This window comes from Pseudorasbora parva, chromosome 11 (assembly GCF_024679245.1).
Source record: "Pseudorasbora parva isolate DD20220531a chromosome 11, ASM2467924v1, whole genome shotgun sequence".
Taxonomy (NCBI): domain Eukaryota; kingdom Metazoa; phylum Chordata; class Actinopteri; order Cypriniformes; family Gobionidae; genus Pseudorasbora; species Pseudorasbora parva.
Genome location: NC_090182.1, coordinates 1,037,097 through 1,053,586, shown reverse-complemented (window position 1 = coordinate 1,053,586; position 16,490 = coordinate 1,037,097). Strand labels below are relative to the sequence as shown.

The 16,490-nt window shown below is 45.7% G+C and overlaps 1 protein-coding gene across 1 annotated transcript in view; it reads left to right on the top strand.

Moving 5' to 3' along the window:
* Nucleotides 1-270: 270 nt before the first annotated feature.
* LOC137092946 (NLR family CARD domain-containing protein 3-like) overlaps nucleotides 271-16,490 on the top strand; it is a 113,400-nt gene continuing 97,180 nt past the window's right edge. The window contains exons 1-7 of the mRNA XM_067457507.1: nucleotides 271-610; nucleotides 1,195-1,387; nucleotides 1,753-2,043; nucleotides 6,015-6,113; nucleotides 8,931-9,006; nucleotides 13,062-13,257; nucleotides 13,346-15,173. Coding sequence (XP_067313608.1) covers nucleotides 271-610; nucleotides 1,195-1,387; nucleotides 1,753-2,043; nucleotides 6,015-6,113; nucleotides 8,931-9,006; nucleotides 13,062-13,257; nucleotides 13,346-15,173 — 3,023 coding nt within the window. The remainder of the gene's footprint in view (nucleotides 611-1,194; nucleotides 1,388-1,752; nucleotides 2,044-6,014; nucleotides 6,114-8,930; nucleotides 9,007-13,061; nucleotides 13,258-13,345; nucleotides 15,174-16,490) is intronic.

Sequence of the window (16,490 nt, the reverse complement as noted above, 5' to 3'; positions counted from 1 at the left end):
CCCCTTCCCCCGGTGGAGGGCCGGGGGAGAATCCTTTGTCCAGCTGTTGGCCCACGGGTCAGCTGCACCCTTTGTAAAGAAAGAACTGATTAACCCATCCCTGAGCACCCAGAGACCAGTGACGGCAGTGTGCGCCGCCCCGGGCCACGCTGCTCTCGTCCCTCTCTGTCGCCAGCCCCCTCTCAGAGCAGACCCCAGTGGAACGCGAGTCCTTCCCTGGTCTCCTCTGTCAGGGCGCAGTTGTTACCGCCGCCCTGACACCGGGCCGCTATGGCACCCGAGTCCGGGCTGGTAACACTGCCTCGCTGCCCCACCGAGGGTATGCCGGTGCTCCGTATGACCCCGTTGGTACACTCCCTGGGAGCATGGCTACAGCTGCCAGGACTGTCCCGCTGGGTCGCGCGGACCATCCGGCTTGGCTATGCGATTCAGTTCGCGCGAGCTCCTCCCCGCTTCCGGGGTGTCCGGTACACCATGGTGGGGTCCAATGCCCCAGTAATGCGTGCAGAGATCGCGACCCTACTGACGAAGTGCGCGGTCGAGCTCATCCCTCCAGCCGAGATGAAGTCCGGCTTCTACAGCCCTTACTTCATTGTACCGAAGAAATCCGGTGGGTTACGGCCGATCCTGGACCTTCGTGTCCTGAACCGATCCCTTTACAGGCTTCCGTTCAGGATTATGACTGCGAAACGCCTTTTCGAATGCGTTCGTCCATGCGATTGGTTTGCAGCGATCGACCTGAAGGACGCGTACTTCCATGTGTCCATCCTTCCGCGACACAGACCGTTCCTATGGTTTGCATTCGAAGGGCGGGCATATCAGTATGCCATACTACCATTCGGGCTAGCTCTGTCCCCTCGCGTCTTCACGAAGATTGCCGAGGCAGCCCTTGCGCCACTCAGGCAACAAGGGGTTTGCATCCTGAACTATCTCGACGACTGGCTCATACTGGGCCACTCTCGGGACTGGGTGTGCGAACACAGAGACCTGGTTCTCCACCACTTAGCTCGTCTGGGCCTTCGGGTCAACTGGGAGAAGAGCAAACTCTGCCCAGTGCAGAGGATCTCTTTTCTCGGTATGGAGATCGACTCGGTCGCCATGTGCGCGCAGCTTACCGGTGAGCGCGCGCAGTCACTGCTGACTTGTCTCCGTCAGTTAGAGAGCAAGAGTGCGGTTCCACTGAAACTGTTTCAGAGGCTCCTGGGGCATATAGCATCTGCAGCCGTGGTGACGCCTCTCGGATTGCTTCATATGAGACCGCTTCAGCACTGGCTTCGCGATCAAGTCCCGAGATGGGCATGGCAGTCTGGCACGCTCCGGATCCCAGTGACTCTGGCCTGCAGACAGACACTCACCCAGTGGTCGAACCTCAGCTTTCTACGGGCAGGTGTGCCCTTAGAACGAGTTTCCAGGCATGTTGTTGTATCAACAGATGCATCCACCACGAGTTGGGGTGCCATGTGCAATGGACATGCAGCCGCCGGCTCCCAGACAGAGAGCCAGCGCCGTCTGCATATCAATTGCCTCGAGTTGCTGGCAGTAGGGTTCGCCCTGCACCGCTTCCTAGCGTTGCTGAAGGGTCAACACGTTCTAGTCAGGCGGACAACACGGCCGTAGTAGCGTACATCAACCACCAGTGCGGTCTACGCTCCCTCCGCATGTCCCAACTCGCCCGCCATCTCGTTTTATGGAGTCAAAAGCGCCAGAGGTCCCTTCGTGCTGTCCATATCCCGGGGATCCTGAACCGTGCAGCCGACGAGCTCTCACGGATTCAGCCAATCCCCGGGGAGTGGAGACTCCATCCCCAGTCGGTCCAGCTGATCTGGGATCAGTTCGGGGACGCACAGGTAGATCTGTTGCCTCCCAGGACTCGTCCCATTGCAGCCTGTACTATTCCCTGACCGAGGGCACGCTCGGCACGGATGCACTGGCGCACAGCTGGCCGCAGGGCCTACGCAAGTATGCGTTTCCCCCAGTGAGCCTTCTTGTACGTGTTTTGTGCAAGGTCAGGGAGGACAAGGAGCAGGTCACTTTGGTCGCCCCGTACTGGCACGGCCGGACCTGGTTCCCAGAACTAGTACTCTTTCCGACAGCCCCTCCCTGGCCAATTCCTCTGAGACAGGATCTACTCTCTCAGAGACGGGGCACCCTGTGGCACCCGCGTCCTGATCTTTGGAACCTCCACGTGTGGCTCCTGGACGGGACGCGGCAGGTTTGAGTACCCTACCACCTACGGTGGTGGCTACCATCACTTCCGCTCAGGCCGAGTCCACGAGACAGGCCTATGCGTTGAAGTGGAACCTCTTCGTCAGTTGGTGTTCTTCCCGCCAAGAAGACCACTGGAAATGTCCAATCGGGTCTGTGCTCTAATTTCTCCAAGAAGGGTTGGATCGAAGGCTGTCGTCTTCCACCCTGAAGGTTTATGTGGCAGCTATCGCCGCTTACCATGACCTCTTGGATGGTAAACTGGTAAGTAAGCACGACCTGGTCATCAGGTTCCTGAGGGGTGCGAGGAGACTACATCCTCCTCGCGCTCCTCTCGTACCCTCTTGGAACCTCTCAGTAGTTCTAAGTGCTCTGCAGAGGGCCCCTTTGTGCCTTTGCGGTCAGTAGATGTTAAGTTCTTGTCTATGAAGACAGCGCTCCTGACCGCATTGGCCTCCATCAAGAGGGTAGGGGTCCTGCAGGCATTTTCGGTTGACGAAGCGTGCCTGGAATTCGGGCCGGCTGACTCTCTTGTGAACCTGAGACCCCGGCCTGGATATGTGCCCAAGGTTCCCACCACTCCGTTCAGAGACCAGGTGGTGAACCTGCAAGCGCTGCCTTTGGAGGAGGCAGACCCAGCCTTGGCACTGCTCTGTCCAGTACGCGCCCTTCGCGCTTACGTAGACAGGACGCAGTGTTCAGGACCTCAGACCAGCTCTTGTCTGTTACGGTGGGAAGCTGAAGGGAAGGCTCTCTCAAGGCAAAGGCTGTTTCACTGGTCTCACAAAGTGGACACCATTGTTTTGGCTTACCAGCAGCAGGGGCGTCCATGTCCCCTTGGGGTCAGGGCCCACTCCACTCGGAGTGTGGCCTCCTCTTGGGCTTTAGCGCATGGCGCTCCGCTGACAGACATCTGCAGAGCTGCAGGCTGGGTGACACCAAACACATTCGCCAGATCCTATAATCTCCGAGTGGAGCCTGTATCCGACTATGTACTCGCCTCTACAAGTAGCCGGTAATGGATTGGCTCAGGTGTCTTCGCTTGCTCGCCATTCCACTCCACGGACTGGATACGTGCGATATTCTTCTCAGGTGAGCTCCCCGAGAGCCCTGAGCTCCTCCAGCACTGACGACGCCGACGCCAGTAAGTCTGCCCTTAGCCCAGACACTCGTGTCTGGCCAGGTGCCCCATGTGCATGGTTCCCCTCCGGCGACCCCCACATGTGTATTTCCACCGTAAGCCTTCCTGAGCGGGTGTATTCCCTTGGCAACCTTGCCACCCCCTGGGGTTAAAAATCCACCTGCGGCTAGTACCCCAGTGATCTTCCATATGCAGCCTCTCGGGTCATACGTGTTTCCTTAAGTCCTTTCTACGGGTAGGCATCTTGGCGCATATCTCCTACTGGAATATGCCTCCCAGTATACCTTGGTATTCCTGCGTTAAGTAGAGGCCTTCGACCGTCCTAACTTTCATCAGGGCTCTCACGCTTGCGCAGGGCACTGGAAGACAGCCGAGTTGGGTGATTACATTGGGACCCCATTCGTCAGTCACTGACGTTACGTTGAAGTGACTGAACGAAAGGGAATGTCTCGGTTACGTATGTAACCCTCGTTCCCTGAGGAGGGAACGGAGACGTAACGTCCCGCTGCCACATCCGCTGTACCGCTGGGACGGCCGAGAGTTCAGTCTTGGCTCCTCAGCAGGTAAACATAATGCGATACATGCCAGCTACTTCCTTATATACCCATGTGGGTAGGCGGAGTTACGCATGCAAATCTCGCATGCCCATGGCATTGGCACTGCAATTGGGCGTTTTCTAAGATCTCGAAGATGATAGGCTTCTAGGCGAAACCCCCATTCGTCAGTCACTGACGTTACGTCTCCGTTCCCTCCTCAGGGAACGAGGGTTACATACGTAACCGAGACGTTTCATTTGAGAAAACTGTCATATCATGAACACAGACACTCAAAGGTCACGGCAACCCGTCAAAATAAAAGTTTGATTTAAACGTGAATAAATTGACAGAATATATTAGGTTTGTAGTTGTCATTGTTTCCAATTTTAACACATTTGTGTGTTGCAATATTTGTCAAGCAATAAAAATGATTGTCTAGCTTTACAGTAGGCTAATGCACAGGAGAAATTTTAAGAACAACCGAGCAGGAATAACCCAGAATAGCAAATTCATTAATGGTAAAAATGGACTACATTTTTACCAGCATGTGTTCTGTCCAATATTTACCCAGCGCTGAGTTGTCAATTGGGTTGTTTTTAACCCAGCCATTTTTAGAGTGTATCGATACCAGCTGCGCTCTCCGATGCTGCGCGATGCTGCGCTCTTTAATGGTTTCATCTGTAGACTATTTAATTTTTTACAAAGAACATTATCCAATGTAGTTTTAAAAATTACTTTGCATTTTTTTTCAGTTTCTTACCTGATTGTTAGACCTACCTGAAAAAATAAAGCTGTCTATTTTATTTGTATCTTTTATTCTATTGTATTTATTTGTGCTATTGTTTGTAATCAGTTTATTTGTTCTTATTTTATTACTGTTTACTCGTCTTTTTAAATTCAATTTACCATTCGAAATCAAGCTTCCTTGTGCTGTGTGTAAGCTATTGCAACACAATTACCCCGTTGTAAAAAACGGGGTAATTGTTAGCAAATATTTGTTAGATAATTTTAATAGTAATTGATCAATGTTTATATATGAGAAAAAAAGCTTTATCATATAAAGTAATCTCTTCACAATACATTTTTGATTGCCTAGACATTCAATAGAGGGACACAAAAATATTATATTAAAAATATCTATTTGACAGTATATGCAGCGTTTTTTTTCTCTCCCTGTGGTATCAAAAATAGCATTGAATATCGATGTGACATGTTTTGACTCCACCCCTCAAAGAATAGGAATCGAGAACCAAAAAGAACCGAAATTGAAAGTAAGAATCGGAATCATAATCATTCAAATCAAAATGATACCCAACCCTAAGGAACATGCTGGCCACGTTAATTTTTAGTAAAAAAATAAAACAGTGAATAATAAGTTCTGTTGTCATATTATTTATATCAGGGGTTTTCAAATCATTCCTGGAGCCTCCCCAGCACTGCACATTTTGGGTGTCTCCCTTATTAGACACACCCAGCTCAGGTCATGGAGTACTAAACTAATCAGCTGATGAGTTAATACAGCTGTGTTAAATAAGACACCCATCCATCATATGCAGCGCCTTTTACTATACAGAAGCCTAACCCTTTAAGAATCTGAAATCGGATTGAAAAAGTAAACATATCTATTGAGATGCATTTCTTAGGGGGCTGCATATGTTGGACGAGTGTCTTATTTAATACAGCTGTATTAACTCATCAGCTGATTAGTTTAGTTCTCCATGACCTGAGCTGGGTGTGTCCAATAAGGAAGATATCCAAAATGTGCAGTGCTGGGGAGGCTCCAGGAATGGTTTGAAAACCCCTGATATAAATAATATGACAACAGAACTTTTTTTTTTTACCACGGTATTGATTTAGTATCGATATCGAGGTATTTTAATCTGGTATTGTATCAAAGTCATAATTTTAATATCGTGACAACACTAATACAATTACAAGGACACACAAATTCACCATGAATTATAGATCTTACAACCGGACATGAACATGTCCTTCCATTCATCTTTAGTCACAGATGGACAAAAGTATGGCTATACTACATTTAATTACTATTTGCAACATGAAACCCTTTCAAATTAGTCTGAAGTATGTCCTGTAGTGACGTGTTTTATCTTTCTGCTTTGTGTCATTAGTGCAAGATCAGGCTCACATGTGTCCAGCTCTGTGTCTCTGAAGAGTGACCGCTCAAAAGGTGAACCACCAACCTTCAGTGAGAGAAAAACTAACAAAAGGTATTTCATGTGTCTCTTATTGTTGGTCACACTTGACTGCTAGAAAATATTTCAGCAAATATTTATCATTAAACTGTATCGTTAAAATTTACAATCAGCAAAATTATGGAAATTATTTAAATTATAATTATATTTTTTGTAATACCACTGAATTGTGGTGCTCTGATATATTACTGCTGCACAACATATTAAAATACCAATTGTCAATGCAGTAGTCACTATATCACAGCTACATCATAGCAAAGAGACAGCACTCATAAAGATTATAAATGATATTCGCTTAAATATAGATTTAGGCAAAACATTAATTCTGGTTCTACTGGACCTCAGTGCTGCATTCGACACTGTTGACCACAACATACTTCTTGACAGGCTGGAAAACTGGGTTGGGCTTTCTGGGATGGTCCTCAGATGGTTCAGATCATACTTAGAAGGGAGAGGTTATTATGTGAGTATATATTTTAACGATCTGAAACGCAAGTGTCAAAGTGCGAAGCGCAAGTAACTTTGTGGGCGGGTCTCGACGCTGTTGCTATTTTCCCGGCGGGATAAATGGCTCTTGCGCCCGGCGCAAATCTAAAATGGGCTGGTCTGAAGTAGCTTCATTATTCATAGGTGTGGTTTGGGCGTAACGTGAATAAACCAATCAGAGCGTCATCCAACATTCCCTTTAAAAGCAGGTGCGCAAGTTCCATTATGGATTGCTATTATTATGGCGTATTTACCGTGCGCACGCCAGGAGCGGTTCACAGCTGAGGAGACTGATTTTCTAGTAAGAGCAGTGAAAGACAGAGAAGTTGTGTTGTATGGGGATGGGAGAAACCCACCCAAAATAGCGTCGGTTAAACAGTTTTTCAGTCGATTTTTTTTTTTTTCCTGGGTCTTGACGGACAAACCAATTTGTCAGATGTCCTTATATACATATATGTCTTGCCACTAATGGGCAAACAGGTCTGATTATTAATTACTACAATTGAATAATTTGTAAGCTAGATTTATGCCTATTTTTTCACATCTTCGTGGCACACCACAATGATTTCCGTCATCTCATATGTTAATATTTTTTTAGTGTAACAATTTATGATTTGCAAAAATAACTGTTGCATCTGTGTAGATTACATGAGCAAAGTGTATGCGCGTTGTGCACGCTATACATTATGGTCAAGCATGCGCCCTTAAAATAGCATAATAAACAACGCGCAACGCGCCGCTGACTTTAGACCAGGTTTTTTCTGGTCAGTGGCGCAATTGTTTAATGGAACAGCAAAATAGCACCAGGGATTGTTTGCGCCGGAACACGCCTCCTTTTTTGCGCTGAACCGCCCAGGGAGCGCAAGTTCATTCACTAGTTTAGCAACGTGCTTCTGTGGAGGGAAAAGCGCGCTTTACGCGGGTGCAAAATAGGAATGACACATGCGTCGGTGTACAAAGTCAATTGCGCTGGGTGAAAGGTAGGGCCCCATAAGTCTGAGTGGACGTCCATGACATGCGGAGTCCCACAAGGGTCAATTCTTGCACCACTCCTGTTTAACCTGTATATGCTGCCACTCAGCCAAATAATGAAAAAGAAAAAAATTGCTTACCACAGCTACGCTGACGATACCCAGCTCTACTTAGCACTGTCACCTAATGACTACAGCCCCATTGACTCCCTGTGCAAATGCATTGATGAAGTTAACAACTGGATGTGCCAAAACTATCTTCAGTTAAACAAAGACAAAACTGAAATTAATACATTTGGAAACAAAGATGAAATTCTCAAGGTGAACGCATATCTTGAGGCTAAAGGTCTGATAACAAAAAATCAAGTCAGGAATCTTGGAGTGATTTTGGAGTCCAGACCTGAGTTTCAGTAGTCATGTCAAAGCAATAACTAAATCAGATTACTATCATCTGAAACATATTGCCAGAATTAAATGTTTTGTTCCCAGGCAAGACTTAGAGAAACTGGTTCACGCTTTCATCACCAGTAGGGTGGACTATTGTAATGGCCTTCTCACCGGCCTTCCCAAAAAGACCATACAGAACGCTGCTGCCAGGATTCTGAGCAGAACCAGAAAATATGATCATATCACACCAGTCCTCAGGTCACCAGGATCAAGTCAGTTAGAAATTCCAAGAGTTAACTCAAAGCAAGGAGAGTCTGCTTTTAGCTATTATGTCAGCCGTAGTTGGAGCCAGCTTCCTGAACAGATCACATGTGCTCCACCAATAGCCACATTCAAATCCAGACTCAAAACACATCTGCTTAGCTGTGCATTTACTGAATGAGCTCTGAGCACTGTACGTCAGACTGATCACACCCTATCTCATCTCTTTATTATTTTTATAATTGTTTTAGCTTACCTTTGTTCTTATCTTTGGTTATTGTTATTTTATATGTTCATTTGAGTTAAATATGATGAGTGAAAACTGGGTTTGATGAAAATAGTAAGTTTGACAATAAGGTTTGATTGTTGGTCGACTAACCATTTTATTTTATTATTATTATTATTATTATTATTATTATTATTATTATTATTATTTTAATTTTAATTTTCTTTACATCTGTTTTACCTATGCTTGTTTCTATTTTTTGTTCGTCCACATGGTATTCTTTTGTCTCATGCATATGTTACACCTATTTTAATTAATTTCTATGTAAAACCCTTTGATTTGCCATTGGGTATGAAATGTGCTATACAAATAAACTTGTCTTGCCTATATATTAATACTTAATAGATTCTATACTTTAACAACAAACCCGCTTTCTGTAAAAATGATTAATAATATTTTGCTTGGACATTACATGAAGTATTTTATTTTACTGGCTAACAGGCTTCAATGTGAGACATTAAATTCAGATGTTCAGACCCACAGGAGTTTCAAAGACAATCTCCACATGATATTCCAGGTAGGAAAACACATTGTCATACATGTTTATTATTTACAAATAGGCTACTTAACATTTCTTGTGCAAGTAACAGTGTACAAACTTTAAGAACCCATTAAATACTTACAAAAATATAGTTTTTGTACTTTTTGTGTGTTAAAAATGGTGCCTTATTAACTGTTACAAACGTGGTGTAGATGAAACTCACAATAGTCGAAGGAGAACTATAAGCGAAGGCAACAGGAATCTTTAATTAACTAACAGAAAACATTCATGTTAACTGGTGTTCCTGAGTGTCGATGGAAAAACACTGAGGGGAATCAGAACTAAATACAAAGGGTCAAACGAGGTAATTGATAAGACAAAGGTGATGTAATGAACCCAATGACATTCCATCATTGGGGGGTGGGGTGGGGGGGTTGTGGAAGGAGGGAGGAGCCAAAGGGAAGCTTAGAGCATGAGCCAGATGGAACAAAGACCAGCCAGGATGAGGCCCCAGGGTTGAGTCAAAGAAGGGAGGAGCCATGGGGTTGACAATTCGGTGGGAGACACCCTGGGGATGACCGACGAGGTAGCAGCCACAGATGGAGACACTGGAGGAGGCCCAGGAGACCTAGGTGGAGCTGCAGCGACGAGCATCCGAGGTGGAGCCGCAGCGACGAGCATCCGAGGTGGAGCCGGATGACCGCAGGACAGAGGCTGAGCTGGTGGGACAGAGGATGAAGGCAGAGCAGAGGGGAAGGAGCAGCCAAACGTGCAGGAAGGGTGACGGCTGACCAAGGTGGAGCCGGAGAGACTAGGGAGCTCGGGAAGCCATATGGCCAAGGGTGTCTGGTGGAGCCAAGGGAGGGAATTCGTAGCCGAAGTGTCAAATGGCCGCGGTGGAGTGTAGGGTGAGTAGACTGGCTGCAACGACAGGGGATCCTGTGTGTTGGGCGAAACTACTAGACTGAGGACATGCGGTGAGACCACACTGCATGTGGGCGGAGCAGAAGGGCTGAAGGGAAGCAGTGTAGCCAGGGCTGAGGAACTGTGTGACTGAGGAGGTGGGAGAGGGAGGGTAGGTTGGAGTTCTGAAGCCTCTGGAGATACAGGGGGCGCTGGAGATTTGATGATCACAGGAGATACAGGGGGACTGGGTACAAGCTCTCCAAAAAAAAGTCCACAAAAGTTTTTTTTTTTAATTTTCCACAAAAATGTCCTTAAGCTCAACATAATAGCTGCTAGAGGTCCTCGTAGCTTCCACCATGGCGGGGTGGTAGGCGAGGCTCCTTTCCCAGCCCTCAAGCTCCAAGAGGACTCCCTCCATGATGGATGATGTTGCCGTCTCATGCACTTGGTCAGACCCTCGCTGTGGTCCGTGCTCCTCTCAACCTCTGCCTGGGTTCAGGGTCGATTGCAGCAGACCGGTCTCCACAGTCTGCGATGGGCACAGGCAACTCCCTCGTGCCAGTCGTGGTTGGTGGTGGATGGCTGGTCTCTGGCAGTGGTGGAGTGGGACTGGTACTGCTGTCCTCTTCAGCGGGGCCGAAGGTGAATGGCGAGCTGTTGTTTACCAGTACCCACTCCATGAAGGCAGTGAAATCTTCCATTGGACTGCCCACTGGAACTCGTGCCTTTGACCACTCACTCAGGCCAGTGTGGTAGAAAATACAGAGAGAGCAGTCTGGGAAACGGGTAAGGCGAGCTGTAGGAAATTCCGGGTGTGTGCTTTCAGCGGGTGGTCTCCCTGCTCCAAGCAGAGAAGCTGGACTTCGGGAAGGAGCGGGAAGACGGGGGAAACTCAAACAAAACAAAGAAGAGAACGCAGCAAAAACAAACAAAAAAAAAAAAAACAGATTGACGGTTTTGGTCCGTCAATCTGTTACAAACATGGTGTAGATGAAACTCTCAAAAGAGAACTTGGAACATGAATCTTTAATGGACTGCATTTATATAGCGCTTTTATCCAAAGCGCTTTACATTTTTGCCTCACATTCACCCATTCATACACCGACGGCGATGTCAGCCATGTAAGGCGCCATCCAGCTCGTCGGGAGCAGCTGGGGTTAGGTGTCTTGCTCATGGACACTTCGACACTTGGTCAGGTGGAACCGGGGATTGAACCACCAACCTTTCGGTTTGTAGACAACCTACATGAACCATTGAGCCACTGCCGCCCCTTTAATAAACTAACTTGCAGAAAACACTCAGGACCACCAGTTAACATGAACGTCAAAAGACAAACACTGAGGGTAAACTGAGAACTAAATACACAGGGTCAAACAAGGTAATTGACAAGACACAGGTGATAGACATTCCTAATTAACAGGACACATGTGATGGAATTGTCACATGCCTGTCCTGTCTTGTGTGCACATGTGGGTTTAGTTATGTTGAGCATGTGCTCCTGTCATTGTCTGATCCCTCCCCCTTGTTATCTGATTAGTGTTTGATTTCTCCCACCTGTTCCCTCTTGATTTCCTCCCTTTATATGCTCCTTGTGTTTGTCAGTCTTCGTTGGATTGTTGTCGTGTCTACGTCTCTTGTTTCCCTGGTCTCCTCCGGTATGTTATGTTTTGAAGTTGTTGTTTGATGATTTTGAATTATGTTATGTTTTCCCCCCATGTGGGTTGTTGTTTTGAGTTTGTTTTATTTTGTAAATAAACCTTCATTTAATCTGCAAATGAGTCCGCACCTTTTTCACTACCCCTGACATGACATAACGATCCGACCACTTGAGGACTCAGCAGGACTTTTTTTTATGATTGCGTTTTCCCCGATGGAGTTTGAGAAAAGGCTTAAGGTGATGCGACACCTAAACACTAAGTACATCCGTCAACAGGGGACAGATGTACGACAGTTTGCAAGTCTGTTCCTCATGGAGGTGGACCATTTTAATCTCAACGAGGCAGAGTGGAAGGAGACTTTTAATCTCTGCCTCAACATGCGCCTCTGTCCAGAGGTGATGAAGAGAATGGGGAGTCTGGGGTCCTGGGAATTCATTAACTGCCTGGGCCCCAGTCCTTCCATGGTCCCAGCTCCGGTGATCCGTGTTCCGGTGGTCCCTGCTCCGATGATCCCTGCCCCAAAGGTCCTGAGTTTGACGGTCCAGAAACGGAGAAGGAGGAGAAAAGCTCCGGTGGATTACATTGTGGTGGTCCCTGTGCCGGTGGATCGTGTTCTGGTGGGTCGTATTCCGGGGGTCCCAGTTCTGGTGGTTCCAGTGGATCGTGTTCCGGTGGTCCCAGTTTCGTTGGTCCCTTTGCTGGTGGATCGTGTTCTGGTGGATTGTGTTCTGGTGATCGCTGTGCCGGTGGATCGTGCGCCCGTGGATTGTCTCTGCAGGCCATCTTGGCCGCCTGAAATATTTTTTCTCCGTTCCTCTCTGGTTTACCCCACCCTTGTCTGTTCCTTTCTTGTCTGTTCTTCCCACCCCACCCTGGTCTGCCCCTCCTGCCCCGCCCTGGTCTGTCCCTCCCGTCCCTAGTGGAGCATCTGGTAGCTACTCCGTAAGGAGGGGGTAATGTCACATGCCTGTCCTGTCTTGTGTGCACATGTGGGTTTTGTATGTTGAGCATGTGCTCCTGTCATTGTCTGATCCCTCCCCCTTGTTATCTGATTAGTGTTTGATTTCTCCCACCTGTTCCCTTTTGATTTCCTCCCTTTATAAGCTCCTTGTTTTTGTCAGTCTTTGTCAGATCTTTGTCGTTTCTACGTCTCTTGTTTCCCTGTTCTCCTCCAGTATGTTCTGATTTGAAGTAGCTGTTTGTTGTTTTTTAATTATGTTATGTTTTTCCCCCTTGTGGGTTGTTGTTTTGAGTTTGTTTTGTTTTGTAAATAAACCTTAATTTATCTGCACTTAAGTCCTCGCACATTTTTCACTACCCCTGACGTGACAGGAATAAACTCAATGAAAAAGCGGCAAGCCTGAACAAACGGAAAACTAAATGACAGCAAGACAGACTACAGAAAACATTAATTAACATGTTTGGTTTTTAACTGTTTTCTTAAATTGCTGAATTAATATTTTTGATCAAATATGGATGTGGATCTGGTTAAATTGTTGTCGCTTATTTTTCTTGCTTTGTTTGTAGGATCTTGAGAGCAAAATAATCATATTTCTGAAGCAAGAACTGGAAAAGTTTAAGAAAATATTACAAAAAGAGAACACAGAATCCTTTGTGAATGACTTTAATGAGAATAGATGCAGTCTCAAAGCAGCAGCTCTTGATCTCACACTACATTACCTGAGAGAGATGAAGCAAGATGAAGCTGCTGATTCTCTAGAAGGTAAGAGACTCATGGTCATCTGTCAGATTGACACTTATAAATGCAGGAGAGAAGATTAAAACTATCTGTTTTCTGTTCCTGTGTTTAGATGAACTGTTCTTCATTCATCAGCTAAAGTGTGACCTAAAGAAGAAGTATCAACGTGTGTTTGAAGGAATTGCGAAGCAAGGTGACTCCACACTTCTGAATAACATCTACACAGATCTCTATATCACTCAGGGTGGCAGTGAACAGGTTAATACTGAACATGAGGTAAGACAGATGGAAGTCATGAACAGGTGTCATGAATCTCATGAGATACAGATTGAATGCACACATTTGTTTGAAGCATCTGAACAAGACAAGAAAATCCAAACTGTTCTGACAAAAGGAGTCGCTGGCATCGGAAAATCAGTCTCTGTGCAAAAGTTTGTTCTTGACTGGGCTGAAGGAAAAGAGAATCAAGATATCAGCTTTATATTTCCTCTTCCATTCAGAGAGATCAACTTAAAGGAGAAAGAAAAACTAAGTTTGATGGACCTTATAATGCAATTTTTCCCAGAGACAAAAGAACTGAACCTTACAAGAAGGAATCAGTTCAAAGTCCTTTTCATCCTTGATGGATTGGACGAATGTCGCCTTCCTCTGAAGTTTGACTGTAATGAGACGTTGCGTGATGTATCGGCACCAGCCTCTCTGGATGTTCTCCTGACGAACCTCATAAAGGGAAATCTGCTTCCTTCTGCTCGCATCTGGATCACCACCAGACCAGCCGCTGCCAGTAAGATTCCTCCTGAGTGTATCGACCGGCTGACAGAGATACGAGGATTCAATGATGCACAAAAGGAAGAGTACTTCAAAAAAAGATTCACAGATCAGAATCAGGCCAACACAATCATTGATCATGTTAAAAAATCAAAGAGTCTCTTTATCATGTGCCACATCCCAGTCTTCTGCTGGATTTCAGCCACTGTTCTCCAGAACATTCTGGAGGAAAAGAGAAATAATGATGTGAAAAACACTCAGGATAATGAGATCTCTAAAACACAGCAGGAATCAAACACTGAAGACACTCCCAAGACTCTGACACAAATGTACACACACTTTCTCCGCTTTCAGATCCTGCAGAGCCGCCATAAGTATGATGGAGAATACACACCAGATGTTTCCTGGGATAAAGACGCCATCCTTTCACTGGGGAAACTGGCCTTTCATCAGCTGGAAAGAAGCAACCTGATCTTCTATGACACAGACCTGGAAGCCTGTGGTATTGACGTCTATAAGGCATCAGTGTACTCAGGCATGTGTACCCAGATCTTTAAGGAGGAAACAGGGATCACTCTTGGCACCATGTACTGCTTTGTTCACTTGAGTGTTCAAGAGTTTATTGCAGCCCTTTATACACATCTGTTTCTAGACATCAACAAGACAAGTGTGTTTGATCTTGAGTCTACAGAACAGGAAAACACAAATGAAACCATGAATGATTTACTCAAGACTGCAGTGGACAAGGCTCTCGAGAGTGACAATGGACACCTGGACCTTTTCCTTCGCTTCCTCCTCGGTCTGTCGCTCCAGTCCAATCGACGACTCTTACGAGGACTGATAACTCAGCAAGACAGCAATGACCAGAGCAACAAGGAAATAGTTCAGTACATCAAACAGAAATTAGGAGATAATCTGCCTGCAGAGAGATCCATCAATCTGTTCTACTGTCTGAATGAACTGAACGACCAAACTCTGGTGAAAGAGATTCAGACCCACCTTAGCAAAGGAAGTCTCTCATCTGACCTTTCACCTGCCCAGTGGTCTGCTGTGGCCTTTATGTTGTTGACATCAGAGGAAGAGCTGGAGGAGTTTGAGCTTCAGAAATTCAAGAAATCAGACGAGTGTCTCATTAGATTATCGGCAGTCATCAAAGCCTCCAGAAGAGCTCTGTAAGTCAAATACATTTTGTCATGTTTTGGTCTCATCCAGGGAATAACAGACTATTTAAATTACATACACAGATCAGGCATAACATTATGACATAATATTATTATAAGACCTCATATTAACAACATTATTTCTAATATTGTGTTGGTGTATATTATCAGTTGTCTCCAGAAAAAAACAAGTAAAAGCTAAACTTCATAACAGTTTCAGTTCTGTAGTTTTAAGTGTAGTTAAACATAATGCAATGCAATGCATAGATGATTGAGAGATTCACATTTAAACGTTTATCAAAAGTCTGTTGAATTATATTTGATGTATAGATTTTAACATGTTTTTTCTAAAACAAAAAAGTTGCTTTAGTCCTGTAATTGTTCATCTTAACATATAAATGACTAAATAGAAGTTCTTAGATTTAAGTAATCATAGGTTTACTTAAATTAGTAAAGATTTCACTGCAAAAAGACACGTGAACCTCACCCTGAAGGTGGGAAATTTTAAGAATTAAACTAAAAAGCCCTTTACTTGTTCTAGATAGTCCCAAGATCCAATTGCTAATCGGGGAGTGGGATCTTGGACGCAGGGTATGTGAATGGCTGAGAAGCCCATCAAAATAACCTGGGACTTGGACAGTAATTCAGCCCTGACCCCACTAGGAGTCCCGAAGTCCGAGACCCCCCAAAGGCAGTACCCCCTTCATCCACACTGGGGCTGAATCACCGTCCCAGTCCCAGGTTATTTTGACGGGTTTCTCAGCCATTCACATACCCTGGGAGTGGTCACTTTCTTGATTCCCTCTTCCCTTGAACCCATTATCTGACTGATTACCCGCAATAGTGGGCAAATGAACCCTGCTGAACAGCCCTGCGTGACGCGACTGAATGCAGCTGCGGGACCAAATATAGTCTACTTGTGAGTCGATGCTATACAGATAGGCTATCTTCACATTTTTAACATTTCAGTATGTAGCCTACTTGGTACCGGTACTTGTGACATCCCTACATAAATTACATTTTTGATCATGGTTCTGTGTAATCACAAACTGTATTAATCTATCATCTCACATGCCTACCTAAACTAACACGAGTCAGTACATTGCATCGGATTCTGAGGTAAAACTTTTGTTGTCTTAAGTCATGTAAGCTTAAGAATTGTTGCCGTGAAGAAGAGAAAAACGTCCCCGGTTACGTATGTAACCTTAGTTCCCTGAGAACAGGGAACGAGACGCAGCGTCAGCTGACGCTATGGGGAACGCCTTCAGCGTGACAGGTGTCTGAAATCGCTATCAAATCACAATCCTACTGACCGTCGGCAGCTGGTGA